This window comes from Haliotis asinina, chromosome 16 (genome assembly GCF_037392515.1).
Source record: "Haliotis asinina isolate JCU_RB_2024 chromosome 16, JCU_Hal_asi_v2, whole genome shotgun sequence".
Taxonomy (NCBI): Eukaryota; Metazoa; Mollusca; class Gastropoda; order Lepetellida; family Haliotidae; genus Haliotis; species Haliotis asinina.
Genome location: NC_090295.1, coordinates 45849405 through 45861972, shown reverse-complemented (window position 1 = coordinate 45861972; position 12568 = coordinate 45849405). Strand labels below are relative to the sequence as shown.

The window sequence follows — 12568 nt, the reverse complement described above, 5'->3', positions numbered from 1 at the left end:
TCGGTACCAAACAGCGTATACACTACTCCCAAGTTATATGTTAAGTGATAATTAGGGTGTCTATGGAAAAGGTTTCATTTTCATATCTTCTTGGAATTCTCCCAGAATATTGCATAGACTCTCAGGGGTAGAAATGACTTTAAAATTGCTATAGTGTACTCTGGTACAGTAATAGGACATGTAAAAGCTCATGCCCTGATAATGTTTCCAGTATAGCGACCTATTTTGTTGTTGTTGTTGTTGATTTTTTAAATATTTAACATAATTAACATTAGAAGGACAGACACACATTGGCATAGCATGATATAAAAAAATTTGCTTGCTTGAAAAACACTGGACTGGGACATTGGGCAGTGGGTTATGTCCACCCCTGTCTTTATACCACTTGTTTCCAATCATCTCTGTCTCATTGGATATATTTTGTTGTTTATGCCTGAACATCTTGAAAATCATGATTTCTGATGATTTTTAGGTTTTTTGTGACTGTCATTATGGGCCAACAAACATCTCGACAGGAACTGATCAGCCAGGAGCTTGACGATCAACAAACAAGAGACTGGTTCACGCTGAACGTTGCCCTGCGGGAAGCGACGAAGGCCTTGGCTATAAGTCTCCATCACAAGATATCAATGCTTCACAAGCACGTGAAAACATCTTTCAGAGGCATGGAGCAATGTAGTGAAAACTGCAGTGCCACAAAAACAAACCCAACTCAGTGGTGTCAATCATGTTCCCTGTGGAAGAATGAAATTCTGTCTCTTTGCAAGCCAACATATCAACACAAAATTTCATGGGAAAGATATCACTCTGCTCAGTGGCCTTCTAATCCTTACGAGTTTGCTCGAGTTCTCATTCCCCGTGCTCACAGATTCTACTATAAGTCAAATGAATTTCATGAAGATATAAGGTATGCATTGAGCTTCATTGAAAATTGTATTGAATTTGAGGTTCCAAGAGAAACAATTCAAAAGGCCTGGGTTGTCAGGAACAGTTTTAAAAGGAAAGGAAAAATGAAGGTGCGCAAGAGATATCTCCACGATGCCATGACTGTTCTGCTGACTTTGCTGGAAACACCAGGTATTTCAGATCATGGGGCAATTTCACCAGCTGTTAACAAACTAAAGGCATTAAATGGTGAACTTGAGGAGAGCAGTTGTTGTATTTCATAGAACTGGGTAACTTCATTTTTTAATCAAATAGCCCTAATTTTTGCAAGTGAAGTGAATGAATCGTTGGTGTTGATACGTAACCATGGACACCATGACATGAAAATCTAGAACCATTCTTTTGTCATCTTTACCTATGATGATACCTTCTGTTTCAGACAACCATTTGTCAGCAAATGTTTGGATTTTTTTTGTTTTTGTTGAGAATCATTCTGAATGTTAATAGAATTGTTTGTAATGCTACACAGCTAAACGCTTCTTGATATGTGATGTACATGACATACTTGGGGGTCATTCACATAAAATAAAATCTAATCATGTTTGTCACTTCTATCATTTGCTTTGATGTTTGGTTTTTATTTTTTTCATGTTTACTAATTCACAATTTGGTTTGTGATTTGCAACAGTTTATATGTATATAGTTTCACAAGTGGACATACATGTGGTACATAAAATACAGTGACCTTTTACAGTGTACAGTCAATATCATAGTAATGATTCATTTGGCTTACTATATGCAAAATATGTTCATAATTTGACTGGGTTTAGCATAATGATCTTTGGTTATAGGTGTATGGTTTCCACCCATGACCTTATGCAGACATTTTTTCTTTTATATGTCAAGTGACTTAAGAGTAACAATTATAGAAAGTCTTGTCAAAAGGTATAATTTTCACTGACTGATGGCTTCTGAAGACAAAGCAGATATGTTTGGAGAGAAATAATTGTAAGAAAACAAAGAATCTTTCACATTGTATTAAGAAGTGAAATTGTCTGATAGATATTCACGTACTATTACTAATCATGTTATAATTATTGGAAGATTTAACTGGGAACACAATTAAAGTTTAGGTACATCACCACAAAGTATGTTAATCATCGTATCCATGGTAACAAAAAGGGGTGTTCAATGACACCCATTTTCTGTGTGAGTTTTTAACATTTTCTTGCAGTATTGTATTGAAATCAGTTAATGTGTCTCAATGGTGTAGTTTAGAGAAGAGTTTTTGTTTAATTTAGATCAGATGAACATGTAACACAGGTAATTGTAAAGCAAACAGTAGCAACAAGTTATGGGCTTGTACTGTCATTGCTAGGGACTTGGCACTATATGATACAATCTATATTATATTCGTACATAGTGCTCAGACTCTGGTAGTAACAATATGTACTTTGCTGCTGTTTAGGACTTTACAAGGACTGTGGCTTGCATTAGATTCATGTTTAATATTTCTTGTGAGGTTGTTTTATTGTGTTTGCTTGTTAATGAAAAGGATTGTCTTGTTTCAGTTGTTATCAAATATGACACCTATGTGACCTTAGCATTTCTGCTGTGTTGTGGAGGTCTTGCTGTGACATGTTTCAAGTCAGTCTATCACCCAATCAGATAACAGTCTCAGACTATTCCTTTAACCATACTGTTACTGCATTCTTATTGCATTGTCTGTCCCTGAAAATGTAGGAGACTTTAAATCAAGTCATTGAACAACCATTATGTCAACTCCCAAGACAAAATAATGCATAACATTGCGATGTCCAAGCAAAAAATATGACATGATGAGGTAGAGAGGTGTTTGCTCTTTTCTCCTGCATCCTGTCATTTACAAAGGCAGCAAATCAACCTTATGATCATATACAGCAATAAACATCATCTCATGGGGATGCTGCTTGGTGTCGAATCAGGGAGAGTGTAAACCTTTTTAACGCCTGGTTCCCATGGTAACAGTTATCAATGCTTAATATCATTATGCAGCTATTATATTCTAGTGTTCATTGTTGCCTTGCCTGTTTCTAATTTCTTTTGTTTGCTTGTTTCATGAATGTTATATAGAATATTTTTATTCTTAAGTGCAAATAATGTGACAAGGGGGAATTTTGTTGTAGTAGTTTTACTACTTTCATCATTATGCCAACTCCCAAGACAACAATGGATAACATTATGATGTCCAAGCAAAAAATGCATTACATCAGGTTCCAAAACAAAACTATTGGGGGCTGTGGCATTGTGCTACCTGTTCAGTTGTTTTACCTATGTACCCATGTTTTAATTGGCTGATATGTAGGCCTGGTTACAGGCTCTGTAACTGAATAATTTTAGCATGTAATAAAGCCGCTTCACATACTTGGATATGTTTATGGGAAGTCTCAATGTTAGTGACACAGAAAATAGCATTACATGCATTATTGAACATTTTGGACGTGTGCTCTTGACATTATAAAAATATGTCAGTGACTGGCTTCCTTTTTCTAGGGTGAGTGAGTGAGTTTAGTTTTACGCTGCTTTTAGCAATATTCCAGCAATATCACGGCAAGGGACACCAGAAAATGGGCTTCACACATTGTACCCATGTGGGGAATCGAACCCGGGTCTTCGGCGTGACGAGAAAAGCTTTAACCACTAGGCTACCCCACCGCCCTTTCTTTTTCTAAGATCTTTAAGTTACATTTTTTCTATGTGGGATTATATTTTCTCATCAAATTACAGATTCTAGTACCTGAGTCATCTGGGATCACATACATATACTTACCCATCTGACAAAAATTTAATGAGCAGAGCTTCCTTGGAGGAACCTGCGAATACATGTTGCCTTCTTGTAGCTGATCAAATGTATTTGGCATTACACTTTCTCAGCTGGGATAGTTTACCCTTTCAGAAGGGTACACGAAGTATGTGACAAAGAATTCAATAAAATACAAGTAGTAATGAAAATACCAGCACCTCGAGTTTGTACTAGTTGTGCGAATATGTGCACTATATTAATATGCTATAAAAATAATAATAAATAACAGTAATATCAGAAAATGCCTACATTATTTTCCCTTGCAACGAAATGTGCAGCTCACTATAGCTGGTGAAACGTGGTGTCTCTATATCTAGACATAACATAATTTCTGCTTCACGTGTATGATGTATCTTTGTTTTATTAACGACTTATACTGAAGAGCTGAAGAAATACAACTCTCTTTCTTGACATCTTTTTTAAATAGAAAATACATACATGCATGTTTACTTTATGAAATTTCATGTTTTCAAAACTTGTGATTCTTTTGTTGTTGAGTATGAGACAAATTTTAGAGTTTGGACTTTGACATTGAGTTAGTGATGCTGTGATCCATCCAATTATTATTGTGAGAGTGGTTTGATTTTTACAGGGAGTGGAGATATTATCTTTTAAGTCCTAAGGTCTTAACGAACTGTTCATTTTCATACCCCTGCCAACAAACTATTTATGAACAAGATGTGTATTTAGCTAGTCTTTCCTCAATCAGTCTTTACCTCCTGTCCCTTCCAAGGTTTCAAATTGATGAATCTTACAATATAATGTAAATTCTGTCTTCATAGTTGTCACACAATGAAGTTGCATAGTAAATCTGTCTAAATCCTGAGTTGTACATAACGTTTATTATGTTATTTTTGTTAGATCCAAATGAAATGCTCTAATTTTAATTTCCAGTATTTAAATGTGTTATCAGTTGTGACATTTGCAACCAACACTAGTAACCTTCATATTGTGAAAAGTATCAGTCCAATTGCCATAAGAGTTAACTTAAAGTTAGGTTGTTCAAAACATCACTTGTAGAAAATACTTCTACAAATATGATTTTTTAGATACATAAACAAGATAACTATTACAGGAATGCCGTATTAAATAGACCTGCATCTACTTACTTCCCAGATACAATAAAGTTTTCCTTGTGCTGTCTCATGACGTCAAGCATAATAAGCTTGAGTCAGAATAAGTATGAAATATCAGTTTTATTCAGAATGTTTCATACTTTTTTTTTTAGCACAACTCATACTTATTATGCTTGACGTCATCAGTCAAAATAAGTGTGAAATATCAATTTTATTCAGAAAAATACATTTCTTTGCCAAGTTGTTTATTTGACATAATATATTTTCAATTTTTGGGATGTGTTAAGTTTTTAGTATAGCAGTCCTTAGTGTGTACACAAAAGTGTTTTCCGGACTAGCCTGATCCCAGTAATAGTGTATATGATTATGTCATCATGTGAAGCAGAAGAGAATGTTTGCAGCAGTTTCTTTGTGTATTCATCTTACCCTCAATGTCTGTAAGGAATTGGTTTTATGTGAGATGGGTGGTTTGTTAAGGGGATTGGCAATGAAAATCAATTAACTCACCATTGCCCTATTTTATAACAGAACAGAATTTATTATTTCTAACACAGTTTCATGTACATAATATGTGTTATGGTCTTCTACCTGGCCTGTGATCATGCTTGAATACCTTTGCCTTTGATTGAACAAAATCTAAAGGTAAATATTTTATCACCTGATTTGAATAAATATTTTCAATTTTTTGCTCCAAGTTTTATTTAATGCCTGGAAACATCTTTCAGTCATTTCTATCTTTCAGACTTGTTTGATGTTTGTCCTCATCATACGTTGTACTCATCACATGGTGGACTGGTCACACATAGTACTGATCACACACTGTGCAGGTCATATGATAGGTGCACAGTACTGGTCACACATAGTACTGATCACGCAGTACTGGTCAGACACAGTACTTGTCACATATCGTACTGATCATACAATGTGCAGGTCACATAAAGGTCACACTGTACTGTTCAGACAATCTATTTTTCACACAAGCTTCGTCCCCATGTTCATCTTGAGACCTGTGAAGATCCGCGTTAGAATTGGTGTTCAGCAACCCATGCTTCTTGTAAGAGGCGACTAATTGGATTGGGTGGTCAGGCCGACTAACTTGGTTCACACATCATCATATCCCAATTGTGTAGACTGATAAGCATGCTGTTGATCACTGGATTGTATGACCCAGACTCAGTTATTTTATACACTGCCACCATATAGCTGGAATGTTCCTGAGAACCAACCATTCAACCAACATGTTCTTTCACACTTCTATTCATATCAATCACTTTAAGGCTGAGTAGAGCATTACAGTGGGGTAGCCTAATGTTTAAAGTGTTCTCTCATCCCACTGAAAACCCAGGTTCAATTCCCCACATGGGTACAACATGTGAAGCCCATTTCTGGAGTTCCCGCCATGATATTACTACATTACTGCTGAAGCGGCAGAGAACCAAACTCACTCACTCACTCAATCACAACACACATACAGCCATGGCAGCTGGAATACTGCTGACCTCAGCATTAAACAAAAACCAGCCTCTCGCTCATACTGAAAATGAACTTCTCATGTTCCACAAAAACAGAGCCATGTGTTTATGTCGTATTGTTTATTCCTTATCCTATAACAATGGAAACATGCTCTTCGATGGATATATATACCTTCTCGTTCTATCTACATGCACTGGTTAAATGCTGAGATCTTTGCTACCAAGCAACATAATTTTTCTTGAAATGGAACTGCATGGTAATATTCTACCATGATAGTGGCTTGAAGACACAATTGTAATGGAATCAGTGTGGCAAAATGGCCAATTCCTCCTGCGTAACAATTAATAGCAGCCCGTTTAATTAGACATGAAACCATTGTGCATCTCCTGTGAATCTTAAAATTAATGTGACATAAATAACATTTGAATACAACAATGCTCTTATGAGTAAAACAGATATTGCTTTAAAAAAGCTTCTACATTAATTTTTCATAGTAATATTTTCTATTCCGTACCCTTGTTTGTTACAGGTTTATAAACAGAACTTAAAAATGTCATTAAATTCTGGGTCACTCATGAATGTTTCATGAGTGGTTACTAAACACTCTTCCATCTAAATAGTTAGTAGGAAATTATTCAGAGTGAAGAATGTTCATTTTATTTCACTTCTATGTTTTACTCAATGAATAAATGTTAGATTTGACTAACTAGATACAAAATTGAAACTGTCACTACATAAAAAAAATATTCATAAATTTCATATTGTTAAAAAGAATTACTGTACAGGTAAAAAAGCAGGAATTAACTATAACAAATAAAGTATATTCTATTTACAACTTTGCACTATGTACTACACATAAATATGGCAATTAATCACCATAATTACATCAGCTAAATCAGTAGTATACAACAAGAACAAGGTGATATTATGTTACAATTTATACACTAGATATTGTAAAGGCACTTGTTTTCTACAATGCACTTTAGATGATGCTTACCTCAGATCTATAACAACTATTGAATAAATGACAATATAACACAGGAATATTGTATATGATGTAAGCTTATGACATTAATGTGAGATTTCTTTCAACAGAGCGGTATTGAGAATGTCATCAACAATCACTCATTTTATTCATTCGTGTACTAAACTATTCTCCAAAGAACTTGTAGTGACTACACACACAAAGCGATTCTAGCATTATCTGAAGTCTTTTAGCAGTCTAATATCACAGAATAAGAATATCAAAATTATGATTATTTGACCTATTACAGCAATGGGTAACATTGAATGAATACATTTAAAAAAGTAGTCCTTGAATGTATGTGTAAGTGAAAAACCTAAATGGCATTGTTTGATTCTAAAGTGTTCTAAAGATTTCAAATATTAATGAATCTCTTTACAAAGTAGTAATTTTGAAATTAAATACTTGTTTAAATGTGTTTCAAGAATACATGAGTCTGCTGTGAATACAACAATGTAGAGAGTAAGATAGGTTCTGTTCTGCATAAAACTATGTTTCAGTGGATACAGAACTGCAATTTTCATAAAATCCTGGATCAAAACTGCAATTCAAAACAAAGATCAATAGATTGACATCTAAAGGACACAACTCAGCATAACAATTTCAAATACATTGAACTTGTATCACATACTAGTTAAGAACTGTTTTGATCAATAACTGGCCTCAGATTAGCAGATCCTGGCACATGTATGAGACACAACTCTGCATCAGTTGCAGCACACTGCCCACTATAATCAGTATTCCTCATGTTCAAGATACTGATCTATGACTGTTCTCATTATGTCATGCCCTGGATGACATGTACCCATGATATCATGCCCGCTTGAATGTCATGCTGACTTGACATCATGAGTCAACTGTTGCAAAAATGTAAAGTTATCTTTGACGTCATGCATGAGATGGCATCAAATCAACATGACACTGGTCCAGCTACTATGTCATTTTGAGGTGACATCATCAACATATGCTATCTGGTTGTCCGATGTTCATCCTTGCTTTCTCACCTAATTGGAAATATTCCACAAATTTGACACAAACATTCTAAAAATTTGTAACCATGTCATATGGATCTACATATATTTTGAAATTTAACCAACATGATGAACAGGATAAACATGAATGTGGATTGTTGTTGGTGTTCACAGCAGACTTCGTCACTACCAACACTTAACTTGAAATATATATGTATATATATATACAGACATACATCATAGCCCAAAATGAAAGCACATAAAATAATTGGACAGTTCTCGTCTAAAATCCAAAATTGAAAAAACATGAATTCAACTATTCTCAGAATCTGCTCTATACTATTACATGTTCATCATAAAATTTAATCAAAATAGTACTTTATCTTGTTTTGCTATTCACTTGCTACGATAATGCTGTAGAGGTTTGACTGAATGTGTAAAATGTGTGTGTGTTGCTGTGTCACGGATTCATAACCAACATCAGTAAAATGAACAATTTAGGGATGTGTACTTACTTGTTTTATCAAATGTCACAAATGGTAAAATAAAGTAAATAAATTGTCTTACATTACCCAGTCTCAATCATTTGATTACAGTAACATACAACATCAAATGAATCAGTACAGAAAAGGAGGTAACTTTGTGAAAAAAAACACACCTTATTTTCCACTGACAGACATTAATTTTATCGTAATCAAATTTCATTAAAGTCATTTAACTGTCAAATATCTACAAGAGGCGATTCATGAAATGAAAAAAAAAAAATTTCCACATCCATGGATGATGTGGAAGTGATGTTTCTACAGCTACATCAACAGAGTATATGTTAACTGGTGCATATTGTGTTATATGCACATTACAGCTCCAGGCAGTGGGGTACCCTAGTCCACAGCTGCTTCCTCGGTGATGTCAATACATTAACATCCTATACAGAAATGACTAAATAATGCACTAGACAGGTGGCAGGACAACTTCAATCAGTGGACAGCATCTGTCACTTCAACTGGCCGCTCCAATCCCTTAGAAAGAAAAATACTTTTGTACAGTAGATGTTTTTATTAAGCATGTTTTGTGAAGTCAGAATTATAACCTAAATCTAATTTAAGATGACTTAATCATAACATCCTACGGGCCAATCCACAAAGCGTTCGTAATGTTACGACAAGTCGTAACTCCATTGTATATCACAGACTTACGAATGTGGTAGCGGTACGAGCAATTTGTGGATTGGGTCCCTGGTTCATGGGGTCAACTGAACTGGTACTGAATACCCCATGGCAATACTACCTCCTTCACCCACTTAACAGGCTTGAATCTGTTGATTACTTCTGACCCTAAACTCAACCCCATGGGGACAATTGAAGTCACACCCAATACCCTTCACCCTAAATATTGCCTCCTCCTACCCACACACCCGAGTCCTACATTCTGACATATGGGGACAACTGAAGCCACATCCAATACCCTTCACCCCAAATATTGCCTCTTTCCACCTCCTCCACAAATGACCCCACATTCTAGCCTGAAGTCATACCCAAGACCCCCATACCCACATTATTGCCTCCACACACGCCACCCTGAAGTACCCTGATCAGTGATCATGAAGGGTCAACTGAACCTGTAGCCAATACCCCACCTGCCTGTAGTGCATCCTTTCCCCACCACACCCGACCACCACATTCTAACCCATTCTGAAAGACATACCCAATACCCCATACCCCCAATATTGTCTCCACACACAAGTGACCCCGACACTCCACCCTTAGTACACTGCAGTACCCTGCCCAGTGATCATGGTGCTACTCACCAGACTTGATTCTATAGAGTACATCTGCCGCTCTTTGTCCATTAGGTCTCTGTCCTTCTGATTCAGTTCTTGTTTTAACATGGTGATCTCATAGTTCTTGCGATGAAGGAGCTCTTTCTGGGCACGTTTCCGGACCTGAGCCTGAAAGAAGATTATTCAATGTACCTTTATTTGAATGTAAGTGAAGTAATTTTGACACCATTTCTGCTCTCTCAGTATATGATTACATGTCATAGGTACTCATATTTATGAATTTAGTAAACCAATGTATTTATTGTGCTGACAAACAAACCATCATACCGACAGAACATAACACTGAATAAAACCCACGACCTGTGTGTTCGTCTAATGTTGAAAAATGGTTTCCCAGAATAAACATTTACCAGGGTCTTCAACAATCTAAAGCCAAAAGTTGGTTATAAAGGATAAATATTTATCATGGTATCTAAAACGTCAATGCTGAAAAGTGGCAACAAAGGGTGCATAGCAACCAGTGCCTCCTTCAATCTATATCTTTGAATCAGCAATTAATGACATTTAACTACTGCCAGTATTGCAGATGCTGACAATTAGTTTCAAGGGTAAAGATTTACTTTATGATCGTCCGTTGTTTTGCGTGCTGAGCCGAGTCGAGGCATGAGATGGGCCCTCTCATTCTCCAGATGGAATGTCTGGAAATTCCAAATCAATAATCATAATGATGATATTTGTATTTATATAGCGCATCATTCACAAGTAAATGCCCTGATAGAAATTGAAAAGATATGTTGTGAGTGAAGTCTTAGCAGATGTTAGTGACAGTTGCTTGATTTGAGATCAAATTCAATCAGTTCTCATCTACACAGCGATAACATTTGTTATATCTATACTTTTGACGGACGTCTTTCACAGCCATTGTTGTGCAAACTCAGTTGTTATAAAGATTTCATGGGTTTATGTTCTCTATCAACTGTCAATAAATGCAGTTACTTTGAAACTTAATCAGTATTTTATGACTAAAGTATCGAGCCACAGACACTTGTTCAAGTTTCCAGAATAGCGGCAGCGCTCTCGAGTTACACTGGCAATATTTCCATTGCAACATGTTTTTTACATCTGGTGCACAGGTCTTTGGAAAAGTAAATACAACAGCCACAGCTTGGTCTTTGTAGTTCTTGCAACATACCTTTTTCTGTTTTATAGCTGTATTGAGTCGTTTTTCTTGGTTGAGTTTGTCTCGTGTTCGATTGAGAGATTCGCGTAATAACTCAGATTCCTGCGACTGCATTCGAATATCATTCTGAAAAATGACATAAGATATGAAAGGTATTTGTTATATTGTTGAGTTAAAGTTGAGGCATGGATAAGTGTTTGTGTATTTGACTGTAGTCTTTACTGCGCTCCAGCAATATTCAGCTATACAACTGTGTTTTAAACATCTGACTTTGGATCAGAAAAAGACATTGAATCACAGGACAATGATATGCAATCACTCAAATCATCAAGTTTGTCTATTTGACAGCGTCTTGAACTGGGACAATGGATTGACACAAGGGGAATCATGTGGCCAATGATTTTTGCCATTTTTGTCTTTCAAAACAAACCCAGAGCCTCTCTTTCACAAGACTGCTATGGCTATGTTTTTAACCTAACACTTTGGAACCGTGAAGATTCAGGTTAGAACTGATCTTCAGAAACCCATACTTGTCATAAGAGGTGACTAACGGGATCGGCTGATCAGGCTCGCTGACTTGGTTGACAAATGTCATTGTATCCCAGTTGTGCAGATTGATGCTCATGTTGTTGATCACTGGACTGTCTGGTCCAGACCCATTTATTTACAGACTGCCTCCATATGGCTGGAATATTGCTGAGTGCGGTGTAAAACTAAACTCACTCACTCACTCACACTCACTCACTCATTCACCTAACATTAAAGCTTATGGCAACCTTGCGTTATTACCATCTGTTATTACCCAGCATCCTCTGTTCCAGAAGCACTGCATTCATTAGTATTCCCCAGAGGAATTAATTATGAAACAAGCTAATCACCTGCATTGTCTGCATCTGCTGGGTCTTTGTGGCAGCCATTTCCTGAGCTTGCCTGGAACAAACAACAAAATGTATAAACATTACCTATCGCCTGATACAATTACCTCTCTCAGTGTTGAACATCTATGGTAATAGTGACACTATTCCTGACAACATTACAGGTTAGCATATTTTGGAAACAAATGACCAGCAATAAGTTTCTGTTAGCCAATCAGAGGACAGTCTTCTCAATCATTACACATGTTTCAAACTGGTGACTTCCATTCCAGACACAGCTTTGAAACATAACGATTCACATTCTTTAAAAAAAAAAGAGAAAGTACAGTGAAGTCTAATTAATGGCTTGAATGTATGTGGCTAAAGGCTATAGAAAGTTTCCCTCATTTCAAATGTTTATCCCACTGAAGCAAGATATAGATGAGGAAAAGGCAGAATTAGTTGCTCATTCTGGAACAACAA

The 12568-nt window shown here is 36.1% G+C and overlaps 1 protein-coding gene across 1 annotated transcript in view; it reads right to left on the bottom strand.

The window, feature by feature from the left end:
• Positions 1–6380: 6380 nt before the first annotated feature.
• LOC137268702 (forkhead-associated domain-containing protein 1-like) overlaps positions 6381–12568 on the bottom strand; it is a 34580-nt gene continuing 28392 nt past the window's right edge. Inside the window, exons 22-26 of the mRNA XM_067803300.1 lie at positions 12110–12161; positions 11244–11357; positions 10672–10749; positions 10079–10219; positions 6381–9290 (exon numbers count right to left, since the gene is read on the bottom strand). Coding sequence (XP_067659401.1) covers positions 9249–9290; positions 10079–10219; positions 10672–10749; positions 11244–11357; positions 12110–12161 — 427 coding nt within the window. The 3' untranslated portion in view covers positions 6381–9248. The remainder of the gene's footprint in view (positions 9291–10078; positions 10220–10671; positions 10750–11243; positions 11358–12109; positions 12162–12568) is intronic.